The 17,975-nt window shown below is 44.9% G+C and overlaps 2 protein-coding genes across 2 annotated transcripts in view; one reads left to right on the forward strand and one right to left on the reverse strand.

Moving 5' to 3' along the window:
• Positions 1-14,659, forward strand: part of GALK2 (galactokinase 2) — a 374,056-nt gene extending 359,397 nt beyond the window's left edge. The window contains exon 10 of the mRNA XM_075345810.1: positions 14,156-14,659. Coding sequence (XP_075201925.1) covers positions 14,156-14,366 — 211 coding nt within the window. The 3' untranslated portion in view covers positions 14,367-14,659. The remainder of the gene's footprint in view (positions 1-14,155) is intronic.
• Positions 14,660-14,675: 16 nt separating this feature from the next.
• The window catches only part of FAM227B (family with sequence similarity 227 member B), a 756,766-nt gene continuing 753,466 nt past the window's right edge, over positions 14,676-17,975 (reverse strand). The window contains exon 18 of the mRNA XM_075345811.1: positions 14,676-14,789. Coding sequence (XP_075201926.1) covers positions 14,676-14,789 — 114 coding nt within the window. The remainder of the gene's footprint in view (positions 14,790-17,975) is intronic.

Below are 17,975 nucleotides of genomic sequence, written 5' to 3' on the forward strand. Positions count from 1 at the left end.
TGGCTGATGCTGGGGGAGGCTGGGAAGAGGGAGGCTGATGCTGGAGGAGGCTGGGAGGAGGGAGGCTGATGCTGGGGAGGCTGGGAGGAGGGAGGCTGATGCTGGGGGAGGCTGGGAGGAGGGAGGCTGATGCTGGGGGAAGCTGGGAGCAGGGAGGCTGATGCTGGGGGAGGCTGGGAGGAGAGAGGCTGATGCTGGAGGAGGCTCATGCTGGGGGAGGCTGGGAGGAGAGAGGCTGATGCTGGGGGAGGCTGGAAGGAGAGAGGCTGATGCTGGGATAAGCTGGGAGCAGGGAGGCTGATGCTGAGGGATGCTGGGGGAGGCTGGGGGAGAGAGGCTGATGCTGGGGGAGAGGCTGCTGCTGGAGGCGGGGGGAGATAGGCTGCTGCTGTGGGAATGGGAGAGAGGGGCCAATGCTAGAGACAGAGGACAAGGGTTGAGGGATAGAGTAATGACAATATCGATGGGGGGAGTGTAAGGACTCAGAATAAGAGGGGGCAGCATTGGGAGCTCATTATGGAGAAGGGGCAGCATGTGTGGGCTCAGTATGGAGTGGAACAATTTAGGGGAGTCAATATCAAGAGTGGGGTAGTGTGTGTGTGTGGGTCTCAGCATAAGCGCTAGTGTGGTGGTCTTAGTATGATGAGTGGGGCAGCATGTCATTATGGCAGGTGTCATTATGGAAAAAAGGAAGGCAGCGTTAGGAGCTCATGGAGAGGGGCAGCATGCACGGGACACTGTGAGGAGGGGGCAGCATGCATGGGACATTGTGAGGAGGGGGCAGCATGCATGGGACACTGTCAGGAGGGGGCAGCATGCATGGGACACTGTCAGGAGGGGGCAGCATGCATGGGACACTGTGAGGAGGGGGCAGCATGCATGGGACACTGAGGAGGGGGCAGCATGCATGGGACATTGTGAGGAGGGGGCAGCATGCATGGGACATTGTGAGGAGGGGGCAGCATGCATGGGACATTGTGAGGAGGGGGCAGCATGCATGGGACACTGTGAGGAGGGGGCAGCATGCATGGGACACTGTGAGGAGGGGGCAGCATGCATGGGACACTGTGAGGAGGGGGCAGCATGCATGGGACACTGTGAGGAGGGGGCAGCATGCATGGGACACTGAGGAGGGGGCAGCATGCATGGGACACTGAGGAGGGGGCAGCATGCATGGGACACTGTGAGGAGGGGGCAGCATGCATGGGACACTGTGAGGAGGGGGCAGAATGCATGGGACATTGTGAGGAGGGGGCAGCATGCATGGGACACTGTGAGGAGGGGGCAGCATGCATGGGACATTGTGAGGAGGGGGCAGCATGCATGGGACACTGTGAGGAGGGGGCAGCATGCATGGGACACTGTGAGGAGGGGGCATCATGCATGGGACACTGTGAGGAGGGAGCAGCATGCATGGGACACTGTGAAGAGGGGGCAGCATGAATGGGACACTGTGAGGAGGGGGCAGCATGCATGGGACATTGTAAGGAGGGGGCAGCATGCATGGGACATTGTGAGGAGGGGGCAGCATGATGTGAGGACAATGTGCAGATCATATTTCATAATTGAGGAAGGTGTGGTGGATATAATTTATAAGGGAGGACAGTGTGTAGTTTATTAGGGGCAGTGTGACAGTCACAGTATATAAGTGGGGACGGCGTGGTGGGAATATTTTATACTCATGCTATGTTTTGATGTGCCTGTGGTGATCCCCATTGGGGGGGGGGTTAGTGCCTTTCATTTCTCATTGATACTTTTTCAAGTGTTTTACAGAGTAGATCTGCCTTAAACAGATGTCGTGTGCGAAAACTCAGTTTTACGTTGTCACTAAGGGGCGCGACCACTTAAAGTGCCTAGGGCAGCATGAAGGCAAAATACAGCCCTGATTGTGCCCCATCCTACAGTAATGTGCTCATCCATGTCCCCAGCCTTGTCCCCATCCTGGTGTAATGTGCCCATCCTTGTCCCCATCCTTAAAACCACTTATATCCTAAAAAAGAATACATTGATGCTCATATTCCTTTAAAAATTATATTTTTTATTAGTACCAAAAATTTAAAAAATACAGATATGGACAATAGGGCACAGCAAGGAAAGAAGAAATACAACTGCGACTCACATTCATTGGGGAGAAGGTGAGTGGGGGCCGACAAAGTCCCTCATATTAGTAAAGAAGATCATATTGATCAAGGATCATTAATCTACATACAATTTAACTATATTATATTATATTAAAGGTCACTGTATGCGTAGAGGTTGAGCTAATAGTTTATATCCAGAGTGATAGATAGACCAAAGGGCGTATAGACTAACTATAGTGTTCGCTGCAGATTGCAGCCTCAGCACTTTGTATACAAATTACAGAGTAGCATGCTCCGCCTCCTAACGAAGCCCAGGTGGTGAAACGCGTTGAGGCGCGGAGGGTGGGAGCCGCAATCACTGCTGTAAGGTCTGTACAAGTTACTTTTTGTTTTTTTGCATGCTACTCTGTAATTTGTATACGAAGGGCTGAGGCTGCAATCTGCAGCGAACACTATAGTTAGTCTGTGGACTGGCAACCAAAAACAACCCACACCCCTCTGCCCCTTGGATGTGGGTAGGGGTATGTGATATCTAGCAAACTGTCTAATTGACTGACTATCTAGATGTCGGTTGGGGTATATGGTCTTTCTCTGACCCAGACCGTATGAGCCAGAGACTGGGGATTGTCCCATCTCCCTGGTATATTACCTTGGGGGATATGGACTAGCTAAACATATTCACCAGGCTGGCTTACTGATAGAATATCTGTGTATGGGCTGGTCAATACGTCTTTTCTGACTCAGATTGTGAGCCAGAGATTGGGGATTTTTCCATCTCCCTGGTATATCATTGTGGGAGATACGGACCAGCGTAGATACAATATATTATATAAATTTGACCATGACCCCATATACATTCTGTTGAGAGTCGGATCTCTGATGGTCTGTGACATAACATGATATTCATCACATGTGTGGGTTGCCAGGTACACGGAGATAGAGACCAAAGGATGGTGACGCTTATTATGAGTAATTTGTTTAATCCACTAGGGTGTTGTCGACGCCCTTTGGTCTATCTATCACTCTGGATATAAACTATTAGCTCAACCTCTACGAATACAGTGACCTTTAATATAATATAATATAGTTAAACTGTATGTAGACTAATGATCCCTGATCAATATGATCTTCTTTACTAATATGAGGGACTTTGTTGGCCCCCACTCACCTTCTCCCCAATGAATGGAAGTCGCAGTTGTATTTCTTCTTTCCTTGCTGTGCCCTATTGTCCATATCTGTATTTTTTTAATTTTTGGTACAAATAAAAAATATAATTTTTAAGGAATATGAGCATCAATGTATTCTTTTTAGGATATAAGTGGTTTCAATGTTAGACAGGTGCTATCCTGATTACTATAAACAAAATATGTGGTATATGTGGTTACTTGTCCCCATCCTATAGTAATGTCCCCAGCCTTGTCCCCATCTTATCGTAATGTGCACATCCTGTAGTAATGTGTCCAGCCTTGTCCCCATCTTATAGCAATGTTCCCCATCTTTGTCCCCTTGTAACAATCTCCCCATCCTGTAGTACTGTCCCCATCATATAGTTGTCCCATTCTATAGTAATGTGGCCATCCTACAGTAATGTCCCTATCCTATAGTAGTAATGTGCCAACTTTGTCCCCATCCTATAGTACTGTCCCATCCTATAGTAATGTCCCCATCTTATCATAATGTGCCCATCCTATAGTAATGTGTCCATCCTTGTCCCCATCCTATAGTAATCTCCCCAGCCTTATCCCTATCCTATAGTAATGATTCTCATCCTTGTCCCCTTGTAGTAATGTCCCTATCCTGTAGTACTGTGCCCATCCTAGTCCCCATCCTATAGTAATGTCCCCAGCTTTGTCCCCATTCTATAGTAATGTCCCCATCCAATAGTATTATGCCCATCCTTGTAATGTCCCCATGCTTTAGTAATGTGCCCACCTTGTCCCTATTCTATAGACATGTGCCCACCTTGTCTCCATCCTGTAGTCATGTGCCCACCTTGTCCCTATTCTATAGCAATGTCCCCATCCTGTAGTAATGGGTGGGGGGGCAGTGGCGGCGGTAGCTGAAAGTGGGCAGGGCGCTATAACTTAGGCTGCTTTCACACATCAGGTTTTTGCTCTGTGGCACAATCAGGCGATTTGCGGGAAAAAGGCATCCGTTTTTTTTTGCCGCCGGGTGCATTTTTTCCTTATAGACTTTTTTTTATTAGCGCCGGATTGTGCCGCATGTACTTGCGTTTGATCCCGTTTTTGCCGGATGCGGCAAAAATCGTCACTCCGGCGGCCGCAAAGGACGCAGAGAGGAAGATTTTTTGCCAGCAGCAAAAAACTGCATAGTGCCGGGTGCGGCGCTGTGCGGCATGGTGCATAATGAAAGTCTATGCGCACCAGATCCGGTGGCATGCATCAAACACCGGAAGCATGTGCCGGATCCTGATTTTACTTCCGAGCATGCCCAGAAGTGATATAAATTCATTGCTTGTCAGAAAATCAATCACTCTCTCACTCCCTCACTCTCTCTCAAACTCTCTCACTCACTGACTCCCTCACTCATTCACTGACTCATCGATCACCGTTGCGGCGCTGCACGGCTGTCACAGAGCTCTGGCGGATTCTCCTGATTTGAAAATGCCGGTCGCCCATTATTCAACCATGTATTCACTGCTTTCTCCACCCACCGGCGCCTATGATTGGTTGCAGTCAGACATGCCCCCATGCTGAGTGACAGCTGTCTCACTGCAACCAATCACAGCCGCCGGTGGGCGGGTCTATATCTTGCAATAAAATAAATAAATTAAAAAAACGGTGTGCAGTCCCCCCCAATTTTCATACCAGCCAAGATAAAGCCACACGGCTGGAGGCTGGTATTCTCAGGATGGGGAGCTCAACGTTATGGGGAGCCCCCAGCCTAACAATATCAGCCAGCAGCCATCCGGAATTGCCACATCCATTAGATACGACAGTCCCGGGACTCTACCCGGCTCATCCTGAATTGCCCTGGTACGGTGGCAATCGGGGTAATAAGGGGTTAATCATGGCAGGCGTCTGAGACACCCCCAATGATTAACCTGTAAGTGAAAGTAAATAAACACATACACCCAAAAAATACTTTATTTGGAATAAAAGACAAAAAAACACCCTCTTTCACCATTTTATTAAAATCCCCAAATACCCCTCCAGGTCCGACGTAATCCACAGAGGTCCCACGACTATTTCAGCTCTGCTACATGAAGCTGACAGGAGCGGCAGTAGAACACCGCCGCTCTCTATCAGCGCCACGCAGCAACTGAAGGGAGTCGCGCTGTCAGCGGGGACGTCACTGAGGTAATGCCGGGGCATGTGCGGTGATGATGGGGGCTGTAGTGCCTGCATGTGCGGTGATGGTGCGTGCGGGAGTGCCGGTGTATGTGCGGTGATGGTGCGTGGGGGAGTGCCAGTGTATGTGCGGTGATGATGCGTGCGGGAGTGACGGTGTATGTGCGGTGATGATGCGTGCGGGAGTGCCGGTGTATGTGCGGTGATGGTGCGTGCAGGAGTGCCGGTGCATGTGCGGTGATGGTGCGCGCGCGGTTGTGCAGTGATGATGGGGTCTCTCTCTCTCAGCATATAAAACAAAACAAAGCAAAAACTGATCCGTTTTTTTACCGGATCCGTCGCATCAGTTTTTACACAATCAGAGACGGATCCGTTGCATCAGGCACAAACCGGATTGTGCCTGATTGCAAAAAACTGATGTGTGAAAGTAGCCTTTATCGATCGCTCCCTTCGCCTTCCACAGACACCGGAGTGGAGCTGAGGGAGCGGTCTCCGGCCCCAGATCCACAGTGATAGGAGAGATCGGTCACAAGGCCGGTCTCTCCAATCAGAGCTGGGGGAGGGAGAAACTGATGTCACCCAGCTCCAGCCAATGATCGGTGCTACAGCTACAATGAACATGGCTGGATTTCAATGTTTCAGCTATTTTCAATGGCTGAAACATTACAGTAGCTGTGATTGGCTGACGAACGCCACTCTGCCAATCACAGCCTCCGTAGGTCCGGGGAGGAGACACCACCCCTCCTGAGGTCCCCTCCTCCCCGAATCTAAGGTATTTACAATGCAAAGCGATTGCAGCCACCAGGGCTCCGGGGCCGCGATCTCGCTATGACGTACTGGGTACATCATGGGTCCTTAAGTACCAGGGAGCCATGACGTACCCAGTAAGTCATAGGTCGCTAAGGGGTTAATGTGCCATCCTTCACACACACACACACACACACACACACACGTATATACATATATATATATATATATATATATATATATATATACGCACGCACGCACACACACACCATTCTTCTCACCTGTCCCGCGCTCCCTCGGCTGCCTCATCTCTGCTTCGTGCTGCCCCCAGGCCCGTGCCCCTGTTCACTATCGCGGCTGTTGCAGGGGCCACAGCCACTGTCAGTGATTTATGTCAGATGATTGTATTGCCGGCGCGAGAGCGCAGAGTCCTTGACTGAGAGCGCACACCGGCAAAACATTCATCTAACAAAGTACAGACAGTGGCTGCGGCCCCTGTACCGGCCGTGATAGTGAACAGGGGCACGGGCCTGGGGGCCGCACGAAGCAGCCTGAGGGGCCGCATGAAGCAGCCTGAGGGGCCGCATGCAGCCCGCGGCCCGCGTGTTTCAGACCCCTGGCTTAGACCAAGTACACTTGTATCTAATTCTCAGCTGAGACCAGGACTGACTTTGTACCTTGCAGCTTGTGCATGTAACAGTGTCTTCAATAACTGAACGCAAACTAATATTTTGAAAATAGTGAGGATTTTAAACACCAAGGGGCTGATTCATTTAAACAGTTTCTGCCAAAAATCTGGTGTAAATCTGTTTTGAAAGTTCGAAAAATAAAATTTCGACACTTGTAGTTGCATAAAAACATAAACGTTGGTGTGTTTATGCCAGCTTTCCCAGCTTTTTGAAAAATAGCCAGAGCTTAGGAAGAGTGGCTTGGCTAAGCGGGTACACAACAGATGAAAGATGCCCGAAATTCATTAAACGGCTTATGCCTCTTGATGTATTTGGCAAATCTTGTTCCAGCCCAATCTTGATCAAGACTGGTGTACAAAATACTAACTTTATGAATCAACCTCTTAATACACTGCTTAAAAAATTGAGGGAAGACTTAATGTGGGCCTGTCAGGTGCAGTATGCACCCAGAACCACGAGCAGTTCTGGGTGCATATTTCTAATCCCTGCCTAAAGCCCTGTGTGCACTAGAAAAAGGATTTTTCTCAAAAAATTTCTTGAGAGTCTGAAAGATTAGCACAGTTGCGTTAAAAAATGCACCAATAACGCACCGAAAAACGCAAGCGTTTTTACCGCAGTTTTGTGCGTTTTGTGTATTTTTGGTGCATTTTTTCCGCAGGTTGGTCCCTGCGTTTTTTTACCATTATCTATGGCAAAAAACGCAGGTACCTGCAGAAAAGAAGTGACATGCACATTATTTTTCTCAAGAAATTCTGCAGAAAGAATGTTCTTCAGAAAAAAACGCAGTGTGTACACAGATATTTTTTTTTCCATAGGTTTTGCTGGGGAATGTCTGCAGAAAGGTTACAACTATTTTCTCAAGAAATTTCTGCAGCAAAAATGCAAAAAAAATGCGGGTAAAAACGCAGTGTGCGCACAGGGCCTAACTGTCCCTGTATACACTAGCACAGATACAGGGATCTTTAGAAAAAGTACTTCTAAAGATCTTTTATACTATGCTAATGAGCGCAGGGACTAGTCCCATGGGTGTTATATTCCCCGACTAGCCGCCCTCTTAGCATTTTAGCACACATACAGGGGTGTACTAACATGCTATTCAATGCAGCATCACCAGCGGTGCCACGTGTACCTGAGTTCGCTGTGACCGTACTTTTGAATGCCAGGCACTTCCAGTCATGTGCAGTATGAAGCTAGGAGTACGCGTCCTGACTTCAGAGAGGTCTACTGCGCATGACTTTAAGTGCCCGGCATTCAGAAGTGCGGTCACAGCAAACACAGGTACGCTGCATTGAATTACATGTTAGTTTAACATGCTAAGAGGGCGGCTCGTCGGGGGATATAACACCCTTGGGACTAGTCCCTGTGCTCATTAGCATAAGATAAAAGATCTTTAGAAGTACTTTTTCTAAAGATCTCTTCTCTATCCTGGTGATTACAGGAACAGTTAGGAAGAGATTAGCAATATGCACCCAGAACTGCTCGTGGTTCAGGGTGCATATTGTAACTGACAGGTTCCCTTTAAGTGTCACTATATATTCTCAAGTGAAAAAAAATTCAGCTAGATTAATCTATCCAGATAGGAAGCCTAAATGATTGTAAATTTCTCCTGATTTGGTTCAAATGAAAGTACCAACAGGCACACTGGAAAGGCAATAGAAAGACGTCCCCACAACGGGAATGGTTTTGCAGGTGCTGGCTATAATTATTCTCTTCTTTTCCTTCCTGATTGTTCTCTAGATTTGCTAGCATCCATGTCACTACTCGTAGAATGAGGCAGTACTTTGTCTACTCACATTGCTCAGGTAGTTCAGCTCCTCCAGGATGGCACATCCATACTTGCTGTTAAAGAAGGCTTGCACTGACTCCCAGCATAGTCTCAAGAGCATGGAGCCTATAACAGGACATGAGAAGACCCAGAAAAGGCTCTAGGTAATCAACCCTGAGGCAGGAATGATAAATGATCCTTTGTGTAAGGAGGAACCAAAGAAGCACTGCCAGAGTCTTACAAAATGGCCTGCAGTGGGCTATAGGGGTGCATGTATCTGACCACACAGTTTAAAACAGACTCCATAAGGGTGGTATTAGGACCCAAGGTCATGTTGAAGGACCTCTGCTCTTGGCCCAGTACTGTACAGCAGCTCGATTGGCATTCATCAAGGAACGCTATAATTAGCTGGTCCACCATTGGTGCCTCGTTCTCTTCACAGATAAAAGCAGGTTCCAACTGAGCACATCTGACAGATGTAAAAGAGTCTGGAGACACTGTGCTCAACATTATGTTGCTTGCAACAGGGAAAGCATAAAGCATATCCTTGGAGGGTTCCACAAACCCTCATATGATCATGACTAATTGGATCCGCCTGTAATTTTATTTTTTTACTTTGATTTTAAGGGTGATTTGGAATCCAGCCCTCAATTAGTTTATGATTTTGGTTTCATTATTTTGTTTTCATTGAATTAATACAGTTTAGATCTTTAAAAATTTTAATGACATTTAAGATCTCAATTAACGAAGGATTCAAGTTTTCTCTTATTTTTATTTTTTTTAGCAGTTTATACATATATAACTTGTCACTTATACAGGGAATGATCATTAACCCCTTAATGACCGCGGCAGTAAAATTACGTCCTAGCGGTCATAACGTTACTGCCCGCGGTCTGCTGGCAGCAGCATGCTGTGATCGGCGCACATCTCAGCTGATTTTCACAGCTGAGATGTGTGCCTGCTAGGCACGAGCAGAATCGTTATCTGCTCGTGCCGTTTAACCCCTGAAATGGCGCTGTCAATATGTGACAGCGCCATTATAAACGCGATCGTGGTAAAGTTTTACTTACCGCCCGATACCGCAAGTCACGTGACATGATCACATGACTTCCGATGGTTGTCATGGTAGCACAGGGTCATGTGATGACTCCTGTTCTAGACATGAACTACTTTCACTTTCGCTTTCGACGGAGGCCAGGGAAGCAGGAAGTGCACGTATCTGCTGTTTACAGCTGTGTAGCTGTGATCAGCAGATAGTGCAGAGCGATCGGATTGCTGATCGCAATAGCCCCCTAGGGGGACTAGTAAAATAAAAAAAAAAGTAAAAAAAAGTTTTAAAAAATTAAAAAAAAACATAAAAGTTCAAATCACCCCCCTTTCGCCCCACTGAAAATTAAAGGGTTAAAAAAATAAAAAATATACACACATTTGGTATGGCCGCGTTCAGAAATGCCCGATCTATCAAAATATAAAATCAATTAATCTGATCAGTAAACGGCGTAGCGGTAAAAAAATTCCAAACGCCAAAATGACTTTTTTTGTCGCCACAACTTTTGCGCAAAATGCAATAATAGGCGATCAAAACGTAGCATCTGCGCAAAAATGGTACCGTTAAAAACGTCAGCTCGAGTCGCAAAAAATAAGCAGTCACTGAGCCATAGATCCCGAAAAATGAGAACGCTACAGGTCACGGAATATGGCGTAAAACGTGCGTCACTTTTTTCAGACAAGCTTTCGAAATTTTTTTAACCCCTTATATAAAAGTAAACCTATACATGTTCGGTGTCTACGAACTCGCCTTGACCTGAGGCATCACACCCACACATCAGTTTTACCATACAGTGAACACAGTGAATAAAATATCTCAAAAACAATAGTGATATCGCACTTTTTTTGCAATTTTTCTGCATTTGGATTTTTTTTTGCCATTTTCCAGTACACTATATGGTAAAACCTATGGTTTCATTGAAAGGTAAAACTCGTTCCGCAAAAAAGTAGCCCTCACATGACCATATTGACTGAAAAATAAAAAAGTTACGTCTCTCAGAAAAAGAATGGCAAACAAAAAAAAACGGAAAGTGAAAAATCGGCCGGTCATGAAGGGGTTAATATAAAAACAAAGCCCACTTTTAAAAGACAGGGGTGAAGTGAACAGTGGACAACCCCCACCCCCCTTCCACCCCCAACACATATTTGGCAAATAGAAATTGTGAAGCATTTGATGTATTACTGGTGCATTTTATATTACTAATTATATAGGGAAATTGTGCTCTAACAGCTGACAACTAGGGGGTTAAGCAGCCAGACCCTTTACCTGCGGTGGGTGGGGAGAAATACATTTAGAAATTTGGTTATCATTACTAGTCACCAGTAAGTTATCTCATTCTAGTCAAAGCAGATCTAGATTGACTACTGTAGTGAGTGTCTTCACTGGTAAAGCATTATTTTATTTACTTACAATTCTTTGTAATCCTTCAGGATGTGATATTAAGAATTGTTGTTTTGTCTATTTTTTTCAGTAGGTATAAATAACTGTGCAGCCTGGTTTTGTAAACTCTCCCTTTTAGTCCAGATTATATTCAGTATAATTTGGTGATATATCTTTATTTTATGAGAACATTGACAGCCTCCCATGTCTTCTGGAACTCCTCAAACGCAATACTTTTTTTTTTAGATGTCTGATAATGCCAAAGTGATTCACTTTGACATTTAAGACTGTGCGTCATGCAATATAACGGATGTTCTAATTCAGGATTAGGCAACCATGAAATCTCGCTATGTGGTTTGGCAATTACTCAAGGTCTATCTGCCAGTGGTTGCTGGGAGCTGTAGTTCAGAGTGAGTGTAAATCTCACAAGTGATATAAGTAATTCACACTTCTTGAGGACATTTTCAGCAGGAAATTACATGCAAGAGCAGTTATAGTCTTCGTCCATTTTAAAGAGGACCTTTCACTAGATGTTTGTAATCTAAACTGAGCACCTTCTCCGATTAGTGCTGCACCACTGACTCTGGAACCGTTTTTCCTTTTCTTCTGTTCCCCTATGTTTCAAAGTTATGCACCTGGAAATAAAGATGCATTACTTTCTTTCCAGCAAACTCAGCTAATACCATATAAGTTCTCTGTGAGCATTTGCTTTTTCTCCTTTGACACTGGCTATTCAAACCACCCCGCGCCAACAGACAAGTCCTGTCATATACGCCCAGTTGTTTAAATGAAAAAGTTCACATTTATTACTGGGGACATAGATTTGGAATAAAAGGGCAACAAAAAGAAAAACTGTTCCAGTGAAGCAGCACCAGTTGAGAATGGTACTCGGTTTAAATGAAAAAAACAATAAATGGTATTTAAAAATGTATTAAAAAATACTCCTCACTATATAGTCAATTAACTGCTGGAGATGGGAACAAAAGGCGCAATAGGGTCTTACCCGATATGATGGTTGGTAGTATAAAAAGAGGTACATTCACCTGGTGTGGTTGTGCCAGTCACAACCCCTTATGCGCATATGTGAGCGTCTGCATAGTTCAGCAGCGGCCCTGTCGGTAACATGGTTCAATAGATGACAGAGGAAAGCGCGTTTATGCTGCGCTAAAAACCACTAATGCCAGTGTATTTAAAAAAATTTCTTTTATTTTACAGTGGACTGTAAAATAAAAGAAAATTTTTTAAATACACCGGCATTAGTGGTTTTTAGCGTGGTATAAACCCACTTTCCTCTGTCATGTATATTGAACTATATAGTCAATTACACAGGTCTGCAAGGGTAAAATTGTTTGAAAATGAAGAGGTGATTTTTTATATACTTTTAATTGCTGCACTCAGTAAAAATATCAAAACAATTCCATCACGTACTGTTTTTTCAATAACACTGACTCCATAGCCCCAACAAGCCACTACTTTTTTCACAGCTCAAATTAAATGATTCAGTCAGGGACTTGGGCCTTCCTAAACATTCTGCAGAACATTTAGGCTTTAGATTGAAAGAAAATTACCTGCTAGCTCCTAGTACCTGTTTTTCAGGGTACAGAAGCAGAGAAAAGGAATTTCTTTCTTACTTTTTTCAAGACAGTGCTCTACTGTATTGCAGGGGTGTTTCTGGGCTCATGAAAAAAATGTAACATTGAGTACAATGTGAGCGAGTGGAGACTCTTTTTAGATTAATTAAAAGAAAAGTTTGAAAGCTGTGCTATGGCACAATGACCACAAGTATGTTTCAGTTCCTGTAGGGTATTCTGTGCACTTAAAGAAAGCTATGAGAAATTAGACTTTATTGTCAAGAAATGTAACTATGAGGATCAAGGATAGTCAATATCTTATGACTCAAAATTCTCTCTTTGATCTGTGGGCAGAGAGGAGTATACACAAAGTACCCATGCTTTTTGTGTGATGGGACAGCCAGGATAGAGCTCATCACTGGAGCCAAAAAAGTTGACCAAAGAGAACATCTTTGCAACCTGGACTCAAGAACATAGTTGTGGAAAGTTTAGTTGAACCAATTAAAGTTCTCCTGCCAGCATTCCACATTAAGCTTGCACTTTATGAATCAGTTTGTGAAAATGCTACCGAAAAAAGGAGAGACTTTAAGTAACTGTGTACCAAGTTTCAGGGACTGTCCAAAGCAAAAGTGAAGACATTTTTTTGAGCCTGGATATTTGGAAACTCATGAAGGATGACATGATTGAAACAAAAATAAAAGCTGTTGAGGAAAAAAGGTTGGGATCTTTTTAAAGAAGTCATGAAGAAATTTCTGGGTAACAACAAAAATCTCAAATATAAGTCCATAGAAGAGAATGAGCTGAAACCTTTCTAAGCCTTGTCTGATGAATTTGAAGTTACCTTTTTCCCATTCCCATATGGATTATTTTTTTGAAAACCTTGGTGCTGTTACCAAAGAGCAAGGAGAAAGATATCATCAGCATATCAAGGAGATGGAACGACGATACCAAGGTACATGGAACATGAACATGATGGAGATCTACTGCTGGATAAATTAGAGAGAAGATCCGCAGGCATTCAATAAGAACAAAAGGGATCAAAAGAAGCTTTGAAGAGAAAAGGAAAAAGGCAAAATAATTAATTTTCAATAAATTTGCAGAATGAATGTGCAATACATTTTTATATATAATATTGTGTACATTTTTGGATATGATAAATATTTTTCTTGCTGATCTTGCGCGTACGTAATTTCATGTGCATTTTGTACAAAATCCATATGTGATGATAGTTAAAAATAGAAGTGTTTTTCGGGTTTTTTTATTTTTAAATGATGGCATAAAAAAATGTAAGAATTAGTCATTGGATTTGATTTTTTTTTTTAAACCCAAATTTTGCATACCTGTGTTATTTAAAAATAAATATTCCCTGAATTTGACACGTTTAGTCAAATTTTGGACTGGAATCAGATAAACAAAATATGTTTCATAAGTTGTTTTTTGAAAAATGTTCACTTTTCCTTTAGAAATCCTCCTCAGTTTGTAGGCTTTTACTTTCACCTTGTAAATCTCTGTTTTGTTTTCGCAAACTAAAAAAAGATCTAAATTAACTTTATTTCCTTTTAGGAAATCTGGTGCCATTGGATCTCGGTTAACTGGGGCTGGATGGGGAGGTTGCACTGTTTCCATGGTCCCGGCTAACAAGCTGAATGTGTTCCTAACACAAGTACAAGATTTGTATTACAAAACTGATGGCCGCCGATCGGAAATGCAGAAACAGAGCCTGTTTGCCACAAAGCCTGGAAGTGGAGCATTGGTAATTGTCGAGACCATATGAACAGTCTTGATGTGTTCCTGTTATGTAGTGAAATTCATACATTTGGTAGATATAACGCTGCAATGTTCACAATTGATGTCTTAGAATATCATGGACTAGTGTCCAAGGATGACCGTCTTAGAATATAACGGACTAGTGTCCAACAATGACCTGCAACTGAAGATTAGCATACAGACATGATTAATAGCATATTTTGCAAACATCACTGTAATAAAACTGGAAATAAAGAATTAATTTCAAAATAATCTTTAATTGTTTGAAAATGCAACAATAAATGACATAATGGAAGTTGGCTTCAACATAAAGACTTTAAAGTATTACTAATGTTTGCTCAGTGATTGGTGCACTCTCGTCAGCATCAAGAACATCTTGTATGGTCAAATCCTTTTTTCTGAAAAGTTTACTGGAAAACGGCATCTTTTGCTATTTAAAAGAAAAGAGAACAATTTTATTAAGTAAATTGATACATACTGCATGAGTCTTGAAAGTAATGAAGTGCAAGACTGTAAAAACAGTAATGCTTATGTTCTATGAAGCTTTATTTTTACAGAAAATGACATCATTCCTGACCTAACAGGAAAACATATATGCTGAAAGTAGAGCAGAGCATTTCTGCTAAGTATCCATTTGATTGTTCTCCTTCAGTGTTAAAAACAAGCAGCCTTAAAGCAGGGCTCCTACATCCAAATTATGTTTGCGCCATTCTCCATATAATGAAGTTCCAGTCATTTCTGAAAAGTTTAAATGCTTTGGCTCCTCTTTTATACGTCACCTAAAAGTTGAGCTTTTTTTGGTGTTTTTTCCCTTTGTATTTGTAACTGAAAACCAGAAGAGGAACAATGTGCACATGGCCTAAAGCCCATAGCAGCCAGTATCCACAATTAGAGATGAGCGAACCTAAGATTCAGTGTTCGGTGTCCATACCGAACACAGACTTTGTATGTCAACCGCTTGCGCAAGGATCGTTGTGCTCGGGTACACTCGGTGCTCAACCCAGTGTGAGCTGCTTGCAGTGTTTGAACAGCTCACACGGGAGAACAACAGCAGGGCTGGCTCCATGTGGGCAGAGACCCAAACTGCCCAATCAGAGACTTTCATTGGGGTTCAGGTCAAGTCCAGATACCAAACCGAACTTCATCTAAAGTCAGGCTGGACTTGCCAAACCGAACTTCAATGGGTTTGCTCATCTCTACCCACAATATAGATTATATATATATATTGTAACGTTGCGCCCTGCAACGTGGGGGTTTCACTCGCTTGCAGCGGTGTGAGGCAGCTTCAGCAGCACACGTACACAGTCTCTTCATAGAAATTCTGGCAGTTTATTTAAAAACACTCAGCATAAACTGCCCTCAAACATAAACAATAAGTCCATAATGGAAGTTTAGCAACTTCCCCACTCTCTGGCTCCTGCCAGCGTACAACTCTAGCCAGGGTTCCTTCCAGCACCCAGGGCCCTCTGCAGACCCCTGTCTGTGTCTCCTCCAGGAGAGATTCGGCCCTTCAGCCCTGGCTTGGCTGCACTCACCTCAGACTCTATATCAGAGCCTTGTGATCAGCCTCCATGCAGGCTGAAACACCCAAAGCTCCTGGCTCTGCTCTCGCTTGTTTCCAGCACACACACTGGACGTCTAGAGCCAGTCTCTCTCTAGACTGCCCTAGACACACTTCACCCAGGTTCAGAGACAGGATTGCTTTAACCCCTGGAGCCACACTCACAGGTGGTAAGGAGTGTGTAATCAGCATCACACACCCTTCCATGGCTCTACATGTAATGCAATCCTGTGGAACCACAGGTCCCAGCCAGCTTCACATTGCAGAGCACCCACGCTTCTGCAAAACATGCCGGCCCTTTGTAATACAGCCGGTTGATACCTCACATACCCTCCCCCTCTGTTCAAACCCGTAGGGGAGAACACTTGCCAATGACCTGGGGCCGCGAGACAGGGCATTCCCGCTGCCATGCCCCACCAGTCGAGAGGGCCGTCCAAGAGCAGTAGTCCCTGAGACATCGCCCGACACTGTCACCAAACTCTGTCTTGTCAACCTAGGGTTAAAGGACGTCCCATTTCCAGACCGTTCTCTCCCTGACCCCCTCCCAGGGTCACCGCAGTAGAGAGACACGTCCCCAGTCAAACCTACAGTCTTGTCCGAACCTAGGCTTTCTCGAGTACCCCCAAGGCTACTGTCGGGAACTCTAAGCTCATAGCGGCCACTATCTACAGTACATTGTAGGTTACTTCTCTGTCGGCGATTCCTTTTATCGCGCGTCTGAACTACTGGACCGACACGCCATCTTCCACTTCTGTCCCCTGAACAACGGGTGGAAGACGGCTGCTGTCCCCCACACAGTTGGCGAAGCTGCTCCTTAATTTTCAGGTTTTCTTGCCACAACCACTCCATGTCACGTACATGGTGTACCCGATATTCAATAAGGCTTCGAATGTTTCCAAGACTCTCTACAGTCCCGACACAGAGGAACGGAACCATACCAGCTTCCCTGGGTATCTTTCTCTCATTAGCAGCAGGGATTCTTAATCTCACCAATCCCGACTTATTCACCATGTCTTGCATGACTCGTCCGGTTTTTCCAATGACTCTCCCCACCAGAGCCCGGGGTACTTGGACGATATCTTCCGCCAGACTCTGCGCTTTCCTTTTATACTCTAGCTGTCTAGTGGCTTCTTCCTTTTGCAGTTGGACCTGCCACTTCATACGAACACATCTGAAGTGCATGTCCTTTAGAATAGCCACCCGCTGCCCAGTAATTTTACTGGTAGACAATATCACTAACTGTTCAGCACCTGGGGTACAGTAGACCTCACACGCTTCCACAGCTCTCTTAAATTCGTCATGCATGTACCCGGTGGCACACGCTTCTCTTAAGTCCTCAGGTATATCCACCATGCACTTGACTACAGAAGTCTCATTCATCCCTGCCACATGCTTGTCAAGTTTAGCTTCCAGAGTCAGCTCTCTTTGGGCCTCCCCAGCTTCAACAAGTTTGGTCAGGATTGACACTCGCTGCTCCATCTGCTCCAAGGCTCCCTGGGACTTGGACTGGTACTCTGCCAAGCGACTTCGGAGCTCAGCCACTTCTTTCTCCAGCTCCCTTACTCGACTCTCAGTAGCCTGCCTAAGAAGTATCTCTTGTTGCAGATGGTCTTTGCTCATCCTCTTGAATGACTCTTCACTTGCGGACCTCTCTGGTCTACGACACACTATTTCTGAGGCTTCTTCCATCTCAGCTTCAGAACGTTTGGGTTTCTTACACTCCTTACCCACGACCTTCTCTATATACTCCATCGTGGTTTTACCAAGCAGGTCAGGCAGGCTCCCAGTCCTGGATGAGACCTCTGGTCCAGACTTCACCTCCTCAGAGGCTCTCTTCACTTCAGCGCCAGCTGTTTCTTGGGTCTTCACTGCATTATCTTCACCTTCCTCTGGGGTCTGTGCAGTGTCACCCTCAGCCTGGGTGTCACACCCTTCAACATGGCACTCTGTTCCTTTGAGAGTTTTGGGGCTAAAGTCGCTGTCATCTACCCCAGCACTTGGTAGTTCACCAGTCTGCTCACCACGACTGTTGGGGATTATTCCTTCCCCCACACT

Source organism: Anomaloglossus baeobatrachus, chromosome 4 (genome assembly GCF_048569485.1).
Source record: "Anomaloglossus baeobatrachus isolate aAnoBae1 chromosome 4, aAnoBae1.hap1, whole genome shotgun sequence".
NCBI lineage: Eukaryota > Metazoa > Chordata > Amphibia > Anura > Aromobatidae > Anomaloglossus > Anomaloglossus baeobatrachus.